The following is a 24,627-nucleotide window of genomic DNA, read 5'->3' as shown; positions in this document are numbered from 1 at the left end:
CAAATCCTCAACCTACTGAGTCACCCAGGCTCCCCTGTATACTTATTACTATTTTAATGCTTATTTAATGCTTAGTATTTATGTAATTAATATAACTATAATTTTTGTAATTTGTATAAATAAGCAAATAGTCAGATTCTAAAAGTTGCTAGTAATTCCACCACTCAAGAGAGAACTCTCATTAAGATGTTGCCAGACATACTTCTAGACTTTTTATACATATATATGGATATGCATACTTTTTTCCAAAAACAGGATCGTATTTAACATAGTATTTGCAATATGTTTTCTCTAATTCAACAGAATATTGTGAATAGGTTTCCATGCCGAAAATTCATAACATTCCCCAGATGATTTCCAGCTACCTCATATTATTTCCTCGTACGGCACAGTGCAGTTTCTGCAACCAGTTAGCGCTCAACATTTCAAACATTCCTAATCTGTCACTATTTCTTACAGCACTGTGGGGAATAGTTGTGTCCAAGTCTTTGCCCACACACATCTTACATGATTTACAGATAATTGAATCCCTACAAGAAGAATCATGGGTCAAAGTTTATGCATGTCTTTAAGGCTTTGAAATATGCAGCCCTGCAGAAAAGTTGCACCAAATCACACTCCCACAAACAATAAAAGTAACCATAATGGCCAAAATCTACACAGCCCTTGCTCCGTGTTTCACACTGTTCCAAGCCCTTTACATACCCGTAAGTCATCCAGCCTCCTAACAGGACCATGAGAGAGTTATTATTATTATCCCCAGTGAACACATAGAAAACCAGTAGCCCAAGAAAGTATATTTCCCTATACTTCTCTTGACACTGGGTATTATCTGTTCTTTTTTTTCATTCTGGTGGGGGAAAATAGCATTTCATTTATATCTGGTACATTTTATATGAATTAATTTAATATTTCCAACAACATTTCAGGTTCTTTATCATTCTTCATATCATACAAAAAGAGAAAATAAGGCTCAGAAAGTTAGAAAGACGTGCCTGAAGCTACACATCTGGTAAATGATAATGCTTGGGTTTGAATTGTGTTCTCTCTGGCTCCAGAGTCCATATTCTTCCCTCTGCTATCACAATGCCCTTCCAGCTAGAGACTCAATGTTTGGAAATTTGGTTTTGTCCTTGAATAAAACGTTCTAGAAGATTTCAGGATGGGAGCTCAAGGAAGAATTCACTCTGACCGGCTCCACTGAGCATTTCATGATGGGGTGCCTGGGGGTGGTACAGAGGTTGCTTCCCAGCCTCATTGGCACTGTGATGCAGTAAACGCATCCAAAAATGTGTTAGGAAAGAGAAAGGCCTTTATAATGAGCCTGGGCCTGCCTTTGTCTTGTGAGGTTTTAACTACTGTAATTGCCTGTAGTGTGAAGTAGTGTATTTTTCATGTATCTATTTTTATTCTGTGTCTATCTGCGTATCTGCTTTGCTGTTTTGTTTTTGTTAACTCACTTGAATCCTGGTGGGTATTTTTCCTGTGACTGGTATTGCCTCGAGAAAGCACACACTCCTATACACACACACTCACACACACACACACACACAAACACACACACATACACATACACATGAATAATATGAAAGCTAAATAGGGTAGGATTTATTCTTTAAAAAAAGCTAGTGGTGAAGTCAGAGTAGATGACTTTCCAATCCATACTGTATTTAATTGGTTGTATTGAACCGTACTACAAATTAAGTCTCCTCTGTAATTTATTCTGTCAGATGGTAACCCTCCAAACAATTTGATACTTCATTTAAACATTGGTAAATGGCTCATGGAAATGTTAAGAAAAAAAAAAGATTTAATGATGATCAGATAAGAAACCCTCTGTTCACAGAATGAGTCCTGTGCGAAATGTCATGAATTAACCTGATTCAGTCATTCATCGAGCATTTATTGAGCAACTACCTCACGCCGCACATGTCTCCAGATAGTGTGGTTCTTTCTTCCTTCCTTCTGTAGCTCTTCAAACATTATTTAGCAATTACTGTTCAAAGGGAACAATATTAGGAGCTGGAGGAGACTGAGATGAATTAAACATGGAACTTTGTCTCAAGAAGCTAACAACCCCTAAGTAGAGAGAAAACAGGGACACAGAGGTTTTGTTTCATTTTGTTTTGTTTGTTGACTCCCTTGAATCCTGGTGGATATTTTTTTTTCCCTGGGAATGTTTGGTCCTTTCTGCCTAGACTGCCCTTTCTCATGATTTTCTGGAGGTTTGCCCTTAGCCTTTGAGATTCAGTTCAAGGCCAGATCCTTTGTCAAGTCTTCCCCGAAGCCCTTCCCCATCCCTGTTCTGAGCCAGTGTAACACTCTATGCACACCTTTAATATAAGTTCGTCTTACTATATTACAGTCATTGGTTTCTTTTCCTGCCTGTTTTTATGAGATTGCAAGGTCCTCAGGGAAGGGGCTATGTTTTAATAATCTAGGTGGATGTAGGGCTAAGCATGAGACCTGGAACATAGCAGGTACTCAGTAAATACACATGGTATGAATAAGTGGATGAAAGGATAAACGTGAAACAAAATGAAGACGTGTGAAGCATCCTAGATAGAAGAACAAGTACAGTGCAGCAAGGTCTAGGGACAGGAATGATCACCGAGAGAAATAGGGGAGTCAGGGAAGGTTCCTTGGACAAGCATGCTGTTGGAGCTAGCCTGGAAGCACATGTATGACTTAGTTATGTGGAGTCACTGAAAGATGGGTGATGGGGATGAAGAGGGCACTCGACAGGGAAAATGTGAACAGTGGCACAGATTTGAGGAAGGGCAGAACTGAAAGCCACAGGGATGGGCTTTTTCAGACTATCTGTAGCCTGGCTCAGCTGAAGTTCAGTGGTGGGAGTAAGTTCAGACCAGATTGAGGAGGCTAAGCTCTGGTCTGTCCTTAGAATTCCTCACTAACAACTTTCATCCACAATGTAACGGGAAGGGTGCCAAGTGGGAGAAGAACGAAGTGGTGGCAGAAAAAAAAAAAGATGTCGTTGAAGACTACTTTTAAAAGCAAATACCTGTTTTGATTTTGGGCAGTACTTTAGTATCTAGACTAAGTTTTTCTAAGACAAACTGTTTTCCAATGGAAATGTGGAAGAAGGAAGACCAGACTCCGCCTTTCCTTCCCCCTCCCTTTTCTTCTGGCTCAGTGTTCCCTCCTCCCTCCAGTGCTCAGTCCTACTCCCTCGTGACACCCCAGAAACTCCCCCATAAAAACCCTCTTGGGATGAAGCGGTCTTTATTTCCCATGACCAAGGGCCTCACCACACCTTTCCGGCCTGACTGCCCAACAGACACCACGATAGCCACAAGCTCGTGAGAGTTCACTTCCAGAGCATGCTGTCTTGACCTTTTTCTTTGAGATCCTTATAGCGACCTGGCCTCTACTCCAAACCTTCTGATTTATGACCCTCTCTGGCCTCAGATCCCTGTAAAAATCCTGAACAGCTTCAACTCGGCCTCCTTGGCCAGCTCTCCCCTTCCTCATCCCAGCTTGTCTGGGATCATGGCTTTGTTGTTTGACTGGGGAGGCAAGAGTCTAAGGAGTGGAGACCCCGAATCTACATAAACTTGCTTCCTCTTTTCAGTGCTTTGTCATCCTTCGTAGGGAGAATGAGGGCTGCATTCAGGACTGGTCCTTCCAGAACTCTCGGTGACCTTCAGTCCTTTTATAAATGCAATCAAACAGTATAATGTTCAAGGTTCCTTTGGCTTTGATTGTGCTGATAAAGTCTACTAGAAGACATGGAGCAGTTTTGAGCCTCAGTGAACAGGTATCTGTAAGATCCTTGGAGCTGCCAATATGAATGCAGTAGTACAACCATAGGGATTATCAGGATTCTGATGTGTTTGTATCTCCAAGTATCTGTTTTATGTCTGCACATTTGAGGTTGGAGAAAGTGGAGACATATCCCCTCAATGATGCTTGGTTTGCAAATAAGCGAGCCACTTTCACAGCAGTCCTTTTTAACATATCATAAAATTAACTCTGGGAAAAGATCATGGTACAGATATGTTTAGGCACTTCAGGCACGCCCAGAGCTACACTTCATGAGGCAATATTAGGTATCATCAGGCGTTAAAAATGTTTTGATTTTAAAACACTTAATGAGGATTCCCAGATAAATGAAGGCATCTCCATCTGCTGTCTTGCATAGTACGTGATATTTTACCCTTGCACAATCATCTCCAAATCTAATTCCACCAGGAAGACTTCTAATCACAGTTTAATTTTAGAGCAATATTCCACTTGGCAATCAATAAGGTACTGTCGTCAAACTTTGATTTAATAGGAGACGTGGATAACATTCTCCACATTATGCAGAGAGAGAAATACTTTGAGGAAAGGGAAAGAAGGAGAATATCTTTGTCTCCCACCTTCCCCTGCTGCATACCATTCTAGTTCACAAAAGCCTATAAATCAATACCCCCGTGTTGTGTGAATATAAATCTCATCAATTTTACATCATTAACCTCATGAAAAAGCAACCACTCTTTGAGCAATTTTCCTCCACTAGCTAAGTATGTCCGCTTAATAAAATAAGAATAAATGGATTCTGCATCTTCCACTAACAGACATTTCCTTCCTTGCCAACTTTTTTTGGGGTCAGAATTCACTAGAATTACACAGTTGTCTTGCCACCAGTTAGGGGCTAGGGTGACTGGACAGTGACAACACCCTCCAAACATGACGTGCAGTGGTCAGTGTGCAACCTCGACAAGGCATGACCTAGAAGGAGAGTCCCAAGTGCAGTCAGAGAGGTAGATGAGTGATCAGAGTCTAGAAGGTTAAGGTGCAACAGCAAAATTCTACTGCAGAAATGATTCATGAGGTCAGAAGCCTAGAAAGATCACAGCACTCTGGGAATGAGCATTTTGGAAGGCCAAGGCCAGTGGTCCAGAACTAAGGTGATGACATCACAAATGCCCACTGACCTGAGAGACTGGCTGTGTGATTCACGGTCCTAATGGCTAATGGATCTGGGCGATGGGATAAGACCTTCCAGAACATCTACTCCAGAGATTCCCATCATGTTCATAACTAAGTTCCTTTGTGCCACATGTCTCCCTCCCTCTGTGGACTCGGTAATGGACAAGATGTTGTCCAACCAGAAAAAAAAAGGGTATTTGTAATCATTCACTTTCCTACTTGAATTATTCAAACCCATAACTAAATGCTGAAGAGAATCTTCTCTGAGTACAGCAGTAACCTGATACAATTCCAAAAGAACTTGGCATTTTCATTTGCATGCACATGTGTAGTCTTAATTAAGAGTAGTTACAAATTTCTTAGCTTAGCTTTTTGAAACATTGAAAATCGCTTATGACTTCTTTTTATTACCTTTAATGATGCAAGTAGACCCAGGACTTTGGGTTAGGAGCCCTTGATCTGGTACAAACTTCTCATTGAGTAGAAGAATAAACAAAGGTCCAGAGAGGTGCGGGGAGTGCCTTGTGCTCACAAAGTGACTAGAATGAAAGGCTCTTATTCCTTAATTTAACAAAAAGACCCCTAATAAAGACTTTAAGCACATCATATAATGCCCAGCTGCCTATACAAGCTTTTACACAGAGCACTGTTTACTTGGGGTTGCTTTAAGTAGGTTTAATATAGGAAATTGTCCTAAAGATGATCATCACCAACAGGATGGCAAGCATTATTTGTTGAAGCTTAGATAATAAAGGTGGAGAGATCAGCTTCAAAGGATTACCAAATTACTGATCCACTATCTGATGTACCTGAGTTCAATGACTGGGTCAAGTACAGCACAAGGTTCTAGGAAGACAGGGTTGAGGCAGATGGAGCCTGGTGGGGAAGACAGACAAGGAATCAGGTAAATGCATCAGAGAAGGAAGGCCTTTGAAAGCAAGAGCCCAGGGAGTTGTGTGCAAGGAATCTATCAGGAATTGTGGTATCAGTAGACTGAAGCTCTATGGAATTATGTCTGCAGGGGAAGGAAAAGCTAGCCTCGCTCAGGGGAGATTTCACAGAGGTGGTGCTATTCAAATGTCCTTTGGTTAAAGTTTATTTATTAATTTTGAGAGAGACAGAGACAGTGCAAGTGGGGGAGGGGCAGAGAGAGAATCCCCCAAGCTGGCAGTCCAGAGCCCAGTTGGGGGCCGAAATGCATGAAACTGTGAGATCAAGACCTGAGCCAAAACCAAGAGGTGGACACTTAACCGACTGAGCCACCCAGGCACCCCTCAGATGTCCTTTTGAAAGAGAATAGGACTCAGGCAAATGGATAGAAGAATGGGCAAACAGAGGGACCAGCCCAGGAAAAGCCTGAGAACTAAGGGTATCCACCTTTAGCCTAGATGGTGACTCTGGACAAGATAGAAGAAGGTGTTCATTCCCCGAGACACTCTGTCACTGTCTGTCAAAAAAAGGGTTGTCACCATACAAATGTATAGTTCTGTGACTGTGAATGGCGTCCTATACTTTTCCACCATGGCAAGCAGAGGCCCTGGGGATGGAAGTGTATTAAATATCAAGCTGGAACTTCAAGGGGGCTGTCTCACAAAGATTGATGCAGCCGAAGCCTGCACCTTGAGCTAACTGACTGGCTCTGGCAAGCTTGAAGGAAGCCACCACCACAGACGCTTATTCAGCATATGAGCAGTCCTGTTTATCTGCCTGGTCACAGCCCTAAGACCTTGGAGGGAAGCCTCCATCTCTCAAGGGCAGGCGTGGCTCTTTTTTCCTTCCATCTGGACCCAGCAGCTTTTCCAAAGCCCTTCGGGCCTGTTCACACGTAGCTGAAACACATCTCTTATTGATCAACAGCTCGAAGGGAAAGTCCCATGAAATATGTTCTTCCTTTTGTCTCTGATAGGCCCTTCAGCATCATCATGCTGTTCACGAAATCTCCTACATTGCAAAGGACATCACAGATCACCGGGCCTTTGGATACGTTTGTGGGAAAGAAGGGAATCACAGATTTGTTGCCATAAAAACAGCCCAGGCGGTGAGTATCCCCATCCAAGGAGGGCCCCTTTCCTTGTAGCTTCAGGGGACAGTGCATACAGTCACACTGCTGGTGTTTGAAGGCCACCTCCGATGTAAGACGGAGCGATGCTGACGCTCTGATAGCCTCCGAGTAGGGAAATATGGTCAGGCCCATCCGGTCTGGTTGTTTTTTTCTAATGGGTATTTTCTAATGACTAATTATTTTCCTTTCTGATTAAGCTGGATGGAGACACACTACACAAATAAGTTTCCTTGTGTTCATAGCCTCATTTACAAAGAAAATAAGAGAAAACAAATAGCTGTTTTGCATAAGGCCTACCCTGATTTTATTGTATTTGGAATTACTAATAAATAAAAGCAGTGCCTTTTATGCTTATGATTATTATGAATTTGCAAATATAATTAGTCGAAGAAATGAACTTTAGCCTAGATGCAATTTGCTAAACCAATATAAACAAGGTGGAATTAATTAAAGATGGAATGCTCTCAGTGTAACAGGAAGCGGAAGGGCTGCGGAGGGGGGGAGGGTACCAGGCGAAGACAGAAGTGGGCCGCATGGCTCAGCACAATTCCCTTACTAATGCACTTCGTCCCACCTTCTACTCCAGGCTGAACCTGTTATTCTGGACCTGAGAGATCTCTTTCAACTGATTTATGAATTGAAGCAACGAGAAGAATTGGAAAAAAAGGCACAAAAGGATAAGCAGTGTGAACAAGCCGTGTATCAGGTATACCTGTGAATTGACCCGAGTACCAGGGAAGACTAGAACTTAAAATACACAGATGTGAAAACCGACAGTCAGGTCCTGTCCTCCCACTGCCAAGCAGACATAAACAAAGATGCAAAGTTCCCGGGTAAATTTCAGGGACCGAGAGCAAATCGTTAGATGTGATCTTTTATTCTGTGACATTCCGAACATGAAAGAAAGTCTTGAATCCCGAGGAAGATTTCTGGGCAGGAGAACAGAAGAAACGCAATTGCTTTTGCTATTGTTGACAGTGGGCGTCGGGGGGAAGGGTGGCTGCTTTTTTTTTTTTCTTCCCTGTGTGCTTTCTCCCTGAAATGACCCAGCAGCCTGTCCTACCCAGAACTAGTTTCTTTACTGTCCTGTAATTTCTGAACAGAGTCTCACACCTCTTCCTTTATATGCTCTGCTTTTCAACCTCCCTTCTCTCGCTCTGCTGTAGACAATTTTGGAAGAGGATGTTGAAGATCCTGTATACCAGGTAATTTCTGAAACCACTTGGGGTTGTAGGATCAGGAATTGCGAGGCCTGTGCTACAGACACTTTGTCAGAGCCCTGAAGAACCCCTGACTGTAGAGCCTGGAGAAGGGACCCAGATTATTTCTGAGGATGAGGCCTCCCAGCCTCTCCAGGAGTGAATTTCCATAAAAAATGAGTAGAAGTTCGGCTGGCATCCATAACTCGGGATTTTGAGACACGCTTCCCACTTCTTGCCCCTGCCCAGCCTCCTCCACCATCTGTACAAGTTTGATTCCCAGATGTGGATGTTATCAGGAGTCACTTGTATGTTCCAAGTTCATGAGGAGGCTTCTCTGAGTTAGGAACCAGGGATGGGGAGTGAGTTTGGGCTACATTTGAGAACAAGCCCAAAGGGCAGTCTGTAAGCTTTGGGAAGGCTGTGGGGAGAAATCTGTCTGGCCCCTCTGATCGTCTGGCTCACACCATAGGGGCCGCTGGGAGGAGAGTAACGGAGATCCTAGAGATGTCCCAGCCAGTAAGTGTCCCTGGGCTCTCAAGGTTGCAGCCCAGGCGTGGCTGGAGATGACTTCTCTTGGAGTATGTGCTCTGTACAAACAGATGCAGAGAAAAGGGAGGAGGACGCCTCCCACCACCAACCCCAGCCCCACCCATGCTTATTCCCAGGAGAGGAAGGAGTGAGAAGATGGGCTTGTAGGGCTAAAAGAAAACCTGAAACTTATGAGTTACATGTGTGTGTCACACATGCCTTATTTCCACACAGAAAGCTGGTACAGCTATGACAAAAATAAAATCATATGGGTAAAATAATATAATACGAATAACACCAAGTAGAGATTTCTAGCGCATGTGACCAACAAAAGCCAAAGATGTGCCTAATGGCATGCCCTGGCTATGGAACGCTGAGGGTGAGAATTTGTCTAGAATGTGAACTCTGCCCTGTTTATCTGGTGCCCAGAGAATGAAGACTGTCACCCTATTTGAAAGGACCCAGTCCTTCAAAGTCTGAAACATGCACAGGGAAAAAGGTGATTTTCAGTATTTAAAACTAAGAATGTAAAATAAGGTGCTATTTATGGGATATCGAGGTTTGGGGTTTCTGAGCACTTCAGAGCTGAGTTGGGAGCTTTAGGGTAGCAAAGGGGGGCAGCAGATGTAACCCAGATTATGAAGTTGGGATCCCAGATGTTCCCAGGAGACGTCATTCCCACTCAACAACGAAGCACTTGCAGACCTTACAGAGACAAAATGCCATTGAATGAAGAAGTTACATCTTCCTAAAGATATGCAGGGGTCCATGCAATCACTCCTATACCACTGACCATCAGACCCTTGCTATTTTTGTTAGAAATGGCCGAAGTGTGCAAGGCACCTGCAGTATTTCAGGAATCCACTTGTCTCTTGAGGGTATTTTCTGTTGTGACTATTTCTTTAATGCTCACTGTGATTTGTATCCTGAATTCCAAATGCCTTTTTTTTCCTCTCTCTTCTTCCCCTCTGACCTTTCCTCTCTGGCTGCTCCGTAATAGTACATTGTGTTTGAGGCTGGACACGAGCCAATCCGTGATCCCGAAACGGAAGAAAACATTTATCAGGTATAAAATCGCTTCTCTCTCTTACCGTAATACCAGTAGATGCTCCGAACCGAGGGCACTCCCCTCACATGGTCACACAGCTCTTTCTGCCATTCAGGCTCATGGACGATACCTTCGTGTGGTTGGCTTTTCCCAATTGACCAGAAGTTTTGACACCTTGTTGTAGAAATGCTTAATGGCCAGTGGAGTGCGATGTTTTAATTGTTAATGGATCTTAACTATGTCCAACTGACTTAAGAATCAAACGTTGCATTTTACTAAAGTAACCCATTGGAGGGTTGTTATCCATGATACAGAAGGGTCCTTCACTTCTCAAAAGACTGGGTTCATCACATTTCTTTAAAAAGCACTACTGAAAATAAGGGACAAATTCCAAAACAAACGCCTTTGGAACACAGCACTGGAAATATTAACTGAATGAAAGGAAATATTGCTCAAGGTGTGACTCCTCCAGAAGGGAAGGTAAATTAATATTCTTCAATGTCTGCTTCTGTGACAAACCCCACACACACGTTTTGACTCACTTCATTCTCACAAACTATAAAGCAGGTATTTAATCCCACTTTTATGAGAGGAAACTGAGACCCAGAGAAGTCGAGTAGCTTCCCCAGGGGCTGTACAGCCATTTAGAGCAGAGATCAGACCCAGTGTGAGTAAAAGCAAGACTCACACGAACTCCCCCATGCTTGCCCATCAGAGTTTGAGAAACTTCACCATAGCAACACATCAGACAAATATGACAACATCCAATTTGTTACTAATTAGAAATTCAGCCTTAATTTGAAATATAAACATTATGGAAGAAGGGGAACAAATTTAGCATATTTAATAAGTGATTTTAATTTTCTTAACTCACTCAGTTGTGTGGTCTGCTATTCTGCCTTGGGCATGCACTACTTGTGTAATGAAAGTAAAACAGATTTTCCGTTTCCATCAAATGCACAGAACTGTAAATGACCAAAGTATAACATCAGTACTACCAATAGCTCAGTGTAAACCAGCCCCATGGAGTAATAATCTTCAGTATTTCTCTCCACTGGGTCAGTCTGGATTGGATGCAAGTGTGACGTTGTGCTCACACTGGAGTTTTGTTTAAAATCAGCGCTCACACAGTTCCCAACTTCAAATGGAAAACTTACATGTTTGTTCTCAGNAGTATTTCTCTCCACTGGGTCAGTCTGGATTGGATGCAAGTGTGACGTTGTGCTCTGGAGTTTTGTTTAAAATCAGCGCTCACACAGTTTCCAACTTCAAATGGAAAACTTACATGTTTGTTCTCAAATTTTAAATTATTACAACCTTGTGGTGTCTGAATATGAGGCCAAAGGAACCATTAACCAGTCATCCTCTGAAGAAAAAGCACCTTGTAAGACAAAATGGGGCTTCTCAGTGCAAGGTTTCTGAACCTGACCACGCCATTTTAGTGGGCACCCACCGAGCCCCATGGGAGATAGCTGAGGGTGCAGGACAGCCTGTGTGCAGGAAGAACTGGTCTAGGCAAGCAGAGCATGGGGTTCCAGTTCTGACTGCACCACCAACTGCCTTCGGCAGAGTGGTGGTATGCAAAACACTTGTCTTCTCGGAGCCTCAGTTTCCCCAGTGGTAAGATAGGGGAGTAGTTTCTCTGTAACTCACACATTGGCATGAGAATGGAGCAAGATCGTGTGAAGGATGTAAAGAAGAGGCTTCATCCTGACTCACACAGTGTATGGATTCAGAATCATAGTACAAGTACCAACTCAAGTTCCTTTCCTTCTCCGAGTCTCAGCTTACTCATCTGTAAAACAAGCAACTAAGACTGAAGTATCTCCTAGGCAAGGTCCTTGGCTGCTTTTTGCAACTACTGCCTATCATAGGACAGGGATTCTTTAAAGAAACAGGTTCACTTACTTTACAGGGCAACAAGACCCTTAGAAAGTGTGTGTGTGTGTGTGTGTGTGTGTGTGTGTGTGTGTGTGTTGGGTAACATTTATTGAGGGCTGACATCTACATGCAATACCTTATCTCTCACAACAAGACTGTGTGGCTTGCACCATCATTCCCACCTTCCAGACAGAACCCCGAGACTCACACAGATAAGGTGTCTTGTCCAAGGTCACAGGGCTACAAGAGACGGAACCCCCACTCCCAGCCAAGTCTCTCTGCTTCCGGTAAATGCATGAATCCCAAGGCTCTTCTCAGCCCAGAATATCCTGACGCAGAGTTTCATGATTAGATTCCGTGTAGGCTCCAAGTCACTATCTAAAAATCACACTTGTTTTAACAGTTGTGACCCCCGGATCTTCCCAGCTGTCCATCATTAGCAGGAAGGTACCATTTAAGGAAATGAATATTTTATCACCCTCTGTTCGCCTCTCTTGTTATGCCAGTCAGCTGGGCCTCAATTTGCTTAACTCGAGATAAGCTCTTGGGCCCAAAGATAAGGCTGAGCTTTTAAGGAGCTGTGATTAGGAGCCTCACTCTTCTTTGTGCTTCAAGGGCCAATGAGTATTCCACAGCTGTTCCTCCTGAGAAGGCTGCAGTGTTTCTTAGTCTTCAGCTTGGCCCAGGGTAGTCTCAGATTTTAAATTTTTTTTAAGTTTATTTCTGAGAGAGAGAGACAGCGTGAGCAGGGGAGGGGCAGAGAGAGAGGGAGACACAGACTCCGAAGCAGGCTCCAGTCTCTGAGCTAGCTGTCAGCACAGAGCCCGACGCGGGGCTCGAACCCACGAACTGTGAGATCATGACCTGAGCCGAAGTCGGACGCTTCACCAACTGAGCCACCCAGGTGCCCCAGATTTTAATCCATTCCCTGCTTTCTGGAATGAGGCAGACAGACCCAGGGCCTAATCCTTTAGCTGTTTTGTGGCCTTGGATGAAGTACATAACTTCTCTATCCCAATTTCCCGGGCTATAAAATTAGGAATGCTGGATTCTCTGCTTCCAGAAGTGATGTGAAGGCGTACTGCGCTTGATGCATAGTAGGTTCTGGGTAAATGTTAGTTCCCTTTACTTCCTGAGAATATTGTCAGCATCAGATGCTGCTCAAGAGGTCCTATGATGCTGTATTAAGTGAGGGAGAACCTGACTCGCTCACCTCATCTCGTCAGGGAGCCTAGCGGAAAGTTGCCACCTCAATTGACTTGGCTGTTTATAACTCCTGCATAAGGGAGGGAGAGACTCTTGCGTAAATGTATCCTCTCTTTGAGGGTCAGCAGTGTCATTTTCCAAACCGGATTAATAATAATAATTGTCTTTCTTTTCGTGTGCATCAGAAAAAGCTATCAGTCATCTTTTTAAAGCAACGCAGAACCTTGCAGTACAAGGGTTTTTCACACCTCACCTAATTTTGACCCTTGCAATGACTCAGTAAGATATGAAGAGCTCTGATGACTATCATTCTAAACGGAGGGAAATCAAGCCCTCCGGTTTAAGTGCTGAGCCCAAGGCCAGAGCCTCAGCTTCAAAACCTGGTAATTCTTCAGTACGTCAGCAGTAACGTGAGGGCAAGATTGCAGCTTTCCACACAGATATTCTTTGAGTTCTTTGGTTCGAAAATCATTTTTAATTGCCCATGACGTGTCAAGTATTGTTATTTTAAAATGACAAGTCTCTACTCCGACGGCACTCAACCCTGAAACTGCCTCTCTAACACTATTAGTATGTTACTGAGCTAAAAGTGTCTACTGTACATACAGTACTTAACGTATAGCTTTTACAGTAATTTAACATCTATTAACGGCTTCATTCAAGAAGCAATTATGTATGGAGCACCTAGTGTGTGCTGGGCACCTTGGCATATGATAGACCACTACATGGTCCCCACCCTCAGTCAGCAGCCAGATGAGAAATCGGAGGCTCAGAGAACAAAGGGACCCTCTGAGGACACACAGCCTGTGGCAGAGCCAGGATTAGGAACCAGATCTCCCGCTTCTTTTGGTTGAGACCCGTCATCACTCTACAATGTCATGTCACTGAAATGGACCAGCCAGGCAGGGGTGAGAGCCAGGACACGAGGCTCATTCTGGTCTTTGTCTCCTAAACACTCCTGCCCTTAGCACATGCANCTGGGTTTGAATCCCATCACTTAACTAGCTTTGAAGCTTTGGAAAAGTTTCCCTGACATCTCTGAGGTTCACTTTCTACCACGTAAAGTGAAGATTCTAATACTGAGCTCTTAAGATTGTTAGAAGGATTTTAAGCGAAGCTGATGAGAGTGGAAATAGCAAAGATGCTCAAGGAATTAGCNTCAGCCAGATGAGAAATCGGAGGCTCAGAGAACAAAGGGACCCTCTGAGGACACACAGCCTGTGGCAGAGCCAGGATTAGGAACCAGATCTCCCGCTTCTTTTGGTTGAGACCCGTCATCACTCTACAATGTCATGTCACTGAAATGGACCAGCCAGGCAGGGGTGAGAGCCAGGACACGAGGCTCATTCTGGTCTTTGTCTCCTAAACACTCCTGCCCTTAGCACATGCATGGTAGGCGTTCAGTCCTTAAACATTTCCTGTTTAACCAGTATTCACGGATAGGGGAACAGGTTAGCAAAATACCTGCCCTGCCCTGACCAAGCTTACGGCAGCGACAGTGTGGGTTGATATCTCCTGTATGAGATAAAGCACTTTTGACACTCATGTGAGTAGCCCAATTACTTTCTCACCTCCTCCCAGTAAAACAGGGAGCTCCATTCAATAGGGGGCTATATCCAGCTTGTTCGCCACCACTGTCCCTGGCAAACCAGAGTCTGATACATAATAGGTGCTTGACCACTTTTATTTTTTTAGTGGAAGGATGTACCAGAGGTTACAAGAGTCCAGAGGAAGGCTCCAGCTGAGTAGAAAGCCAGGCAAGGCTCCCAAGAATGTATCCGGGTGACATAAATCTTAAAGGACAAACAGGCAGATTGATATGTCACCCATGGAAGAGCCAAGCAGCAAAGCTTTTTCAATTATGCACAGTTTGGGTTTATCCATCCCGCCGCTTCTCCTCCATTTGCAGGGATAATTGAGAGTCAGCTGAGGTTCAACTTGCTAAGTGCCCATAGTGAGCGGTGAATTACGGGGAACAGAAATGCTGTTCGTGTTGCTCAGGAAAGGGTGAGCCAGTAAAAATACAAGTGCGGGTTGGTAATTTATTGGCCCTTGTTAACAAGGACTCTGTAGGCATTCTTAGAGGATTCCTTTCAGAGGGAGCCGAGTAATCAGGAGCAAAGAAATTACATTCTTCATTGGCTACCTGCAAACTAGGGTTTGCAAGAACAGCTCAGAAAGTACATCTTCTGCTCGTCCATGCTCCCTCCTAGTGCTGTTTCCTGCAGCAGTGTGCAGAACCTTCTGTGAGTGTAGAATATGATGTCCAAGAAAAAGGTGCAGTCAAAACAGCTAGGGTACAGTGGGAACAGGGGTTAGAGGCAGCTGTCTATACCATGTAGTAGTTAAAAAGAAAACTGCCAGAACTCAAACTCTGGCAGCCCCAGTCACCTGCAGGACACTCTGTGGGCTTTATTTCCCTCCTCTGCAACATTGTGACAGTTGTCATCCTTGCCCAACTGACTTGTCCTGAGGACTTCATGAGAATACGTGTAAATACAAACATTAAGAATAGTGGCTAGCACATAGGAAGTGCCCTGTCAATGTTAGTTCCGGCTGTTAGTAACAAATGTTTTTTTTTTTTGGTAGCCAGAAAGAGCTGGGTTTGAATCCCATCACTTAACTAGCTTTGAAGCTTTGGAAAAGTTTCCCTGACATCTCTGAGGTTCACTTTCTACCACGTAAAGTGAAGATTCTAAAACTGAGCTCTTAAGATTGTTAGAAGGATTTTAAGCGAAGCTGATGGGAGTGGAAATAGCAAAGATGCTCAAGGAATGAGCCCAAATTCTTCCTTCTTGTTAATGGTATAGTTAGCTGGTCCAAGCCTAAAAGACACTTTTTCCTTTTCTTCACTGTTCCCTGCATTTCTTAGGAAACATTTACCCAGCAGACATTTACTAACTGCCTACTGAGTATCTAGGCACTGTGCCTGCTCGTGAGGAGCTCCCAGTNTCCCATCACTTAACTAGCTTTGAAGCTTTGGAAAAGTTTCCCTGACATCTCTGAGGTTCACTTTCTACCACGTAAAGTGAAGATTCTAAAACTGAGCTCTTAAGATTGTTAGAAGGATTTTAAGCGAAGCTGATGGGAGTGGAAATAGCAAAGATGCTCAAGGAATGAGCCCAAATTCTTCCTTCTTGTTAATGGTATAGTTAGCTGGTCCAAGCCTAAAAGACACTTTTTCCTTTTCTTCACTGTTCCCTGCATTTCTTAGGAAACATTTACCTAGCAGACATTTACTAACTGCCTACTGAGTATCTAGGCACTGTGCCTGCTCGTGAGGAGCTCCCAGTCTGATGAAAAGAAACACAGATTAGCAGGCAGTTAGAAGACCACTGTAGGCTGATGCCTCGGATGGAGGCGTGAGCTACACTGTGCCAGAAGCACAACTGATTGCTTTCAATCCAGAATGTTTCAGTGTAACACCCCTAACTGGCCCATTACAAAAGCATCCAACCTATCTACTGTCGTTAATATTATAAAATACGTTCTTATCCTTATTTATATAATGTGTCAGCAGTAAAAGAAACTCTCCTTCTAACACTTTATAGTATTATAGTTCCTAATAGTTTGTATTTGCTGTCTACTTTCTCATTTCATCCCCCCAGTAACCCAAATAAGAAGAAGAGCCAATAACACGCATTTTATAATCGTGACACTCAGAGGAGCTGTGACCATTCAGGGTGTGGCAGTTACCAAGTGGCCCGATAAGACCAGGCAGATGAGTAAGAGGAGAGAGGGAGGGAAGCAAATACAGAAACATATTAAAACCATTGGAATTTTCTGAGCCCTTGTCTTGCGTTCTCCCTGCCATTAATGGTCCCTTTTCTTGGAAGACACTTTTGGTAAATATCAGATGACTTGTCCGCGATCCCAGCAGAAGCTGTTCTTTCTACTAAGCCCTTGATTGCTATAATTTAAAGGACCGGCTCTCAGCTTAATCTCAGCTGCAAACTAATTTTAATCACTTTGGCCAAGTCAGAGCACCTCTCTGAGTCTCATTTCTGTCTTTGGTGAGACGAGGATTATTTTTTCTGCCACGTGACCTCTGAGGTCTCTGCAGCTTCCTATCCAGTGTTTCTGTGAGGAGCCTGATGGTAGAGACACCCTGCGCACGTTTGTCAAGTGACTTACACACTCCTCCCTCATCCAGCTTTCCTCAGGGAAGGAGCCTGGCCTCTTACTTCACTTGTCGCAGCCCCTTTGATTTGGGATCCTCGGGCCTCAGGGGCCATTCTCATACATGCTAAGCCAGCTTGAAGTTGAAGTGTGATCGCTTTGTTCTCTGAAAGTGGAGTATCAAAGTGTTCTGACTGTGTCACATTTGATTTTTCCATAGGTTCCCACCAGCCAAAAGAAGGAAGGTGTTTATGATGTGCCAAAAAGTCAACCTGTAAGTGTAAGTATATCTTCTCCCTTCTGCCAGGTTCCCACGACCTGCATTCCTACAGACTGTGTCTACAGCTTGAGGAAGGGAGCCCCTCTTCTGGAGAGGTGCCGTAACTTAGAGAGCTTTGCCAGAGCCTGCGTGATAAGGACTCTCAGGGAGTCAGAGGGAAGGAGGTATAAGTAATGGTGGGGCTGGGGAAGGGATGCCAGTTTGGACCAAGGTCTGGCCCCATGCGTGGCCGTGACTTGACGTGTGCAAACCACTATGTCTAAGGGTCTCAAGGTCTCAGTTATTCTGTGACAAAAGTCTCCAGCCAAAGACCCTATTGTACGTGATCTGTTAGGGAGCAGTGTCTCGATCCTGGGAAGAGAGCTGCCCATCCACTTTAAAAGTGGTTGACAGGTCTCAGAGGGATCATAGAAGAGCTGGCCAGGGCCTTTGGCGTGTATAAGGGTCCACCAGTGGACAGACCACCATGAAGAATGCCATGTGCAGCAGGCTTACAAAGAACCGAGAAGATCCTTGNTCTGATGAAAAGAAACACAGATTAGCAGGCAGTTAGAAGACCACTGTAGGCTGATGCCTCGGATGGAGGCGTGAGCTACACTGTGCCAGAAGCACAACTGATTGCTTTCAATCCAGAATGTTTCAGTGTAACACCCCTANTTACCTAGCAGACATTTACTAACTGCCTACTGAGTATCTAGGCACTGTGCCTGCTCGTGAGGAGCTCCCAGTCTGATGAAAAGAAACACAGATTAGCAGGCAGTTAGAAGACCACTGGAGGCTGATGCCTCGGATGGAGGCGTGAGCTACGCTGTGCCAGTTGCTGGGAAGCACAACTGATTGCTTTCAATCCAGAACGTTTCAGTGTAACACCCCTGACTGGCCCGAGGATCCGACTTCGGCTCAGGTCATGATCTCACAGTTCATGGGTGTGAGCCCGGCATCAGGCTCTGTGCTGCTTGGAGCCTGGAGCCTATTTCGGATTCTGTATCTCCCTCCCTCTCTGACCCTCTCCTGCTCACGCTGTCTCTCTCTCTCTCTCTCTCTCTCAATTCAATTGTTTTGAATTAAAAAACAATTCAAAAAAATGTTTAAATAAATAAAGAACCCAGCAGATCCACGATCCACTGTATCTGGACCATATCAGCCAGTGAGACTCCCAGAAATGGAAATGCCAAGCTCTGTGGTACTGTCACAAGTCAGTGCTTGGCCAGGCCCCTATTTAGGAAGTCCAGGTGGCCTGCAGAAGGCAGCCTCTGTACGTGATTCAGGAGCACTGGGGACTCTTGCTCAGGAGGATATAGGACTTCACCATGGCCCATGTAAAAAGAACTAGGATGTTTAGTCACCACTGATCTCCTTCAGCTCAGCAGTGGGTAGGGAGAGCACAGGCTTTGAAAACACACCCTCAGGAACTCCAGCTCTGACCTTAACAGGACTGTTGTGAGTCTAGATGACAATCTGGGATGTTGTTATTGGTCCTGGACCCCACCCTGTGAGAGACACACAAAGACACATCCGCATTTTTCAAGGTCAGATTGGTAGGGCAGTTTGAAACCCCATTCCCAGGGCAGCAGCTGAAGGACGTAAAACACTTGGCCTGGAGAAAAGGAACTATAAATATGGAGATGGAAGTCTCAAGGGCCACAGGTTGGACGTGGGGTTACACTGTTCTGTACTGGCCAGCCCAAAGTGACAGTGACCTTTCTGAACAGTTGTTAAGAGTTAGAGCTGTTAAGTGGTCGGGACTGTTAAGAGTTAGAACAGCTGGCACCTAGGGGAGTGAGCTCCCCATCACTGGAGCTATGCAAGCAGAGCCTGAAAGACCACCTGTCAGAAAAATTATGGGAGGATTCAAATGTGGAGTGGGTAGAGGGGAAAGAGGAGCTTCTCTTGGCCCTTCCAAACCTGACCTTCTGTCCTGAGTTGAGAGTCTTTCTGGTTCATTCTTACCCTCCTCTGCCCCTGTTCCCTTTTTACCTGGTGAAGTTTCTTCCTATCAGTGTCCATTCCTCTACCCAATATCCTGCAACCACCAGACCCCACCTAAATCCTGCTTCTGAAAGCCAACGTGAGTTAAGTCTCATGAAACAGTGTATTTGAATGCAGGGTCCTCCTCAAAAACTTGAGTCTACACGGTAGTAGAGAGCGTGCAATGAAGTACCGCTTGGAGAAAAAGCCATTTTTCTCCCCGAGGCCTCTGCAGTTGTCAAGCCTCCCTGTCACGGAGACACTGGTCTGTTCTTTGTGTTTCCGTTTGGCTCAGCCCCCATCCCACAGTTCCCTACAATTCAATTTGTGCCTAAATTGCCTCGCTTGCCCCTAACAGGTTTAGATACGTGAGGAAACATGCTCCATTTGCCGCCTTGGTTTTCATGAATTTATTAACCAGTCTGGCCACACCGTCTCCATGCTTAATAGCTGGGGGGAGAGGAAAAAAAAAAAAAAAAGCCCAAGCTCCTTAGGCTGACACAGCACTCAAATGCCAGCCTCAGCCCTGATCTCTGGTCTACCTCCCCCTGGTCCAGCTCTGCTGAACTCTGAAGCCTCCTGAAGGAGCTGCATCCTCTCCTAATAGCCCAGCTTAGCTTTAGGCTTTGGGGGCTCAGGGAGACTTTGTGCTCTTCTGCTCAGCGTCAGCAGATCACCCCTACCTCTTTGCCCCACTCCCTATCTTTCCTCTATGAAGAGCATTTAGCCCATAGCATCCCATCCCACCTCTTCTCCTAGCTCATTACTTCCAGGAGCTTCTGGAGGTCCTTGGGTTCCAAGAAGCAAGCCCAGGGCCTGCCATGTAAAAGCCAGGGATGACACAGCCACTCTAGGAATGTTTAATAAATATATAGATGACTTTGCCCTGCAGAAGGAATTGATGAAAATCCCTGGCACTTTCTTTTAAAAGGAATTCCCTGTTTTTCTGACTCTGAAATAGGCATTCAGTGAACATGCTAAGGTTTTGCTTGGGAAATATCTGGGCTGCCTGAATGGCTGGCAGTAGCTTCCAACCCTCTGCTCCCACAGAGTCCTAGAAGCATCTGGGGTGATGCTGACTTTTCCATAAACACTTTCACCATTTCTAAAAGCCCAAGAGAGGTAGCAAGTCAAAAGCATCAACTCTAGTGAGTGCAGATGCTTGCATTTGGTGTCTCCGCTCCTGTTCTTACTACCTGTAGGACTTCTGATAAGTTCCCTTGTTTCTCTGTGCCTCCCTGCTCTCGTTTACCAAAGGAGTTACTGAACCCAGCATACCGAATGATTCGGAGGAGAAAATAGTGTATATATTGGAAACTTGATCCCACTTTCCTAAAGCTCCCAAAGGTTCTTTTTTTAAAAAATTTACCTATTTCTGAGAGAGAGAGAGACATACACAGCATGAGCAGGGGAGGGTCAGAGAGAGAGGGAGACACAGAATCTGAAACAGGCTCCAGGCTCTGAGCTAGCTGTCAGCACAGAGCCCAACGCGGGGCTCGAACCCACGAACCGTGAGATCGTGACCTGAGCTGAAGTTGGATGCTCACCCGGGCGCCCCTCCAGAGGTTCTTGAAATGTCCCACAGCCCTCATCCCTCACTGTTCTGGGATCTTCCTGTCCTCCTGGCTGGCCGCTGTAGACCTGCCTCCCTGATGGGTGCATATTCCCTGGGATACCTGTGCTCTGGAACTCTCTGTTGTGAACTCACTCTTTGCTCCCTCACCACCCACTCCTTAGCTGGAAAGACAAATAAACCAAAGACAATGAAATCAGTGCATATTAAGCAGCTTCCAGACAGGCTGAGAGCTTCCACAAGTTTCCCACAAGAAGGGAAACTGCCCAGTGGCCTGTTCCTCTAGAACCACTGGTCCCTTCTTCCTTGGGTCCAGGTCTACCCAGAGCCTGTAACAGTTAGGACTGTCACTGGGGAGAACCACAAATCAGGCTGATTTGTGAAGAAATGGCCAGATCTTCAGCATCAGACCTGGGCATGCTCTCATCCTGGCTGCCTACTAAGGGTCCTTGAGCATTTTTTCGATCTCTAAACCTCAGCAACATAATCTCTAAACAGAAAGTAATGCCTGCCCTGTAACTTTGTTTGGAGGATTAAAGGAGGCATTTATGTAAAACCCTTAAAAGGGGAAATGGATTAGATTAAATGAGAACATTAACATTGGTCGTCTGTACAACCGGTACACCAGCCAACAGTTCACCCTGAGCAGGCGATTACAGGTATGCTAGGTGATTGCACACCTCCTCTGGGAAGGCTTTTTCACACCAGAGTAAACAGCCCCCCTGGGAGACCCCAGTGCTTCTCTGTGCGATGAACACAATGCAATATCACTTTTTCTTAATGAATCCATGTGAACCATTGAACTTTGAATTTCTTAAAGGCGTTGCTTTGGGGTTGATGGCAGTACCTGCCTTAGAGTTTCTGTGATAAAGACTGAGTGAGCTGAAGGATATGAATCAACACAGTGCTTGGGACAGAATAGGGATTCAACAGCTGTGAGCTGTTACTCTTCTATTCTGTGAGCTCTGTGAGATCAGGAATAGCTTTTAATCATCGCTGTCTCTAAAGAACTCCTCTGGGGGGTTCTGATCCCTTTGAGCTTTTAATGGTATACTCTTTCCCCATGGTGGGGGGTAAGGGGGTCGGGGAATCACATGTGCCCATATACATTTTTACAGGCCTTGAAGTCAATGGGATGCAGCTGTAAAACCTCTGTCCTAGAGTCTTAGTCCCTGGCTCCTTGTCACCTTACATGGCGAAAGGTGTCCTCATTAAGGTGTCACGTTTGGTGTATTGGATTCCAGAGTTTGGGGCAGAAATTAGAATTCATTGCATATCTTGTGGTTCTTACCTGCCTCAGCGCATCGCCTTATGGGAACACAGTTTTGTCTTGATCAGTTGGACTGCAGGTCCAGACAGAAAGCCAATTCCATCTCTTTACTTTCCTCTCCAACATTCATGCATCCGTGCCCTAGTTTACCCCTCCCGGTCCCATAACCTTAGGGTACTAAGCTTTACGAACCCCTTTCTTGTTCCCTTTTCACAAATAATGTGTTAGGATGCTTCGGTTTGCCTGTCCTAATCTGGACCTATAATGTTCCCTTCATGTAGCAGATTTGTTCTTAGGGTTATACTACACTGCCCTCCACTCTTACCTAGGACTCTGAGCCAAGATAAGGATTAATCCCATTCACTCCCAGAAATATACATTTCCTCTCTTCCTATGCAGCTGGAAGATCTGCACACAGGCTTTATTTTTATGCCAGGGTCCCCAAACTCCAATAGCATTGATGCTTGCTGATAGGGAACATTAGCTGGCTCAAGAGGCAGGGAGGAAAGAACGAATGACTTGGGCACAGCTTGGAAGGAAGAGCAGGACTTGGACAGGCACAGCACCTTCTGGGCATATCATTAAGGTCCCTCTGGCTCCTGAGTTTTTACTTCCTGTACTAGGTAGCTCTCAGAATTGATGAATTTATCATCAGTTTCCTTCTCAGAGAAACAGGTAGCCTTCCTTTCTGCCAGATGATAATGCTTCTGGGGTTCTTTGGACCAATAGTCTGGCCTCTTTGGGGCTGTCAGGAAGACACATTCCTGAGTGGAGAGGAAAGTGTCTGCTAAGCAGCCCATTACTGCATCCATTATTTAGCACTTTTTGCACTCTGTTAGCCTTTGAACATGATTCTGGTTCTACAGGAGCACCAAGGGGAATGGCACATTATAGGTTGCTGAAGTGCCTGTTTTGGGCCTTGTCATGCCCTGCAGCACTCAACTTGGTTGAGACTTAACCTTCATGGTCAACTGTTTCAGTGACACAGACCTAACCTTCAGCATGCCTTATGTCATTGTTACAGGAGAAGTACCCAGCATTTGTCTTCTCCCGTCACCCCCACTCCTACCTCACATAATAGTCTTGTGGCTAAGGGGCATCTGGGTGACTCAGTAGGTGAAACATCCAACTCTTGATCTTGGCTCCGGTCATCACCTCACGGTTCACAGAATCGAGCCCCGTGCCAGGCTCAGTGCTGACAGCTCTCTCACACTCACTGTCTCTCAAAATAAATAAATAAACATTTAAAAAATAAATGCTTGGGGCACCTGGGTGGCTCAGTCAGTTAAGCATCCGACTTCCACTCAGGTCATGATCTCACAGTTCGTGGGTTCGAACCCCGCGTCGGGCTCTGTGCTGACAGCTCAGAGCCTGGAGCCTGTTTAGGATTCTGTGTCTCCCTCTCTTTTTGCCCCTCCCCTGCTCATGCTGTCTCTCTCAGAAATAAATAAAACATTAAAAAAAATTTTTAAATCCATTCTTATGGTTGAAAAAGATCTTTTATCCTTTACCCTATAATCACCTGGTTTTAAACTCTTTTATGTGTTTGTACTAGACATAATTATCAGTACTAACCAGTCAGTGGTTTCTAGCAGAACTTTCTTTGGCCTTTGAAAGAGGGTCTTACTGGCTTGGCATAGTGGTAAATAGGAAGGACACAACTTGGGGAACTGACCAGCTGGACTCCACATTCAGTTTTGGGGGATGAGACATGGATTCAGATATTGAAAGGAATAATCAGACTCCCCCTGAGAGCCCTTCCTCCCTTTGGGTATGACCTTTGCCAATCACTTCGAGTTTCTGAGACTCCTCTTCCTGATCTGCAGAGTGGAAATGATGACCATCCTCTGCCAACATCTCAGGGCTTTTGTGAGACCCATGAAGCACTGCGAGAGCATTGTCTGTGAGGACGAGGGGTTGATTTCATGGTCTCTGGGGACGTAAAGACCGAGAGATAGTGTGCACTAGTTCCTCCAGTTATTTTATAGACTGAAGCCATCTGAGCTGATTTTCAGAGGGAAGGATGGTTCTCAAAGAATAGTGAGATCTCTGGCCCTCGGAGCATTCAAACAGTAGGTGAATGGTTCTTTAGGGGTTCTTATGTTGAGAAGGTGGACTGTACTAGTGGACCTTGGAGCCACTAACCTGCTCTCTCATTCACTTTTCCCATGTTTATGACATCGAGTGTTTACCTCACCATCTTGTTCCCAGTGTCTCAGCTGCCAAATCAGGCACCCCAGAGTCCTTTGAGTCGAGTGGCCCCTGAGTGGTCCCGTTACTATCCCCACCATCCTCTCCCTGGCTTTAGAGTTGCCCACTGTGAGGAGCACAGCAGTAAGTCATGGCTTTGTCCTATGAAGCTGGTGCTCTGGATGGAAACAAGTTTACCGCACACTGTAATCAAGGCACCACACTGAGCAAGCCCTAGGCACAGAGCAGGTACTTAGAAAATCGGTCCCTCCTTAGTTTCCTTCTGGAGAGCTTCACATCAGGGCTCTGTATCTATATGGTGTGTTCTGAAAAGGAGCCACACTGGGGGTATTGAGTAAACACCC

At 45.0% G+C, this 24,627-nt stretch overlaps 1 protein-coding gene across 1 annotated transcript in view; it reads left to right on the top strand.

The window, feature by feature from the left end:
- Positions 1-24,627, top strand: part of DAB1 (DAB adaptor protein 1) — a 285,828-nt gene that overhangs the window by 208,998 nt on the left and 52,203 nt on the right. Inside the window, exons 4-8 of the mRNA XM_077765243.1 lie at positions 6,842-6,973; positions 7,584-7,703; positions 8,164-8,202; positions 9,728-9,793; positions 17,202-17,261. Of these exons, the coding sequence (XP_077621369.1) occupies positions 6,842-6,973; positions 7,584-7,703; positions 8,164-8,202; positions 9,728-9,793; positions 17,202-17,261 (417 nt within the window). The remainder of the gene's footprint in view (positions 1-6,841; positions 6,974-7,583; positions 7,704-8,163; positions 8,203-9,727; positions 9,794-17,201; positions 17,262-24,627) is intronic.

This window comes from Crocuta crocuta, unplaced genomic scaffold (assembly GCF_008692635.1).
Source record: "Crocuta crocuta isolate KB4526 unplaced genomic scaffold, BGI_CrCroc_1.0 scaffold625, whole genome shotgun sequence".
Lineage (NCBI taxonomy): Eukaryota > Metazoa > Chordata > Mammalia > Carnivora > Hyaenidae > Crocuta > Crocuta crocuta.
The sequence above is the reverse complement of the archived record's forward strand: the minus strand, read 5'-3'. Positions and strand labels throughout refer to the sequence as shown.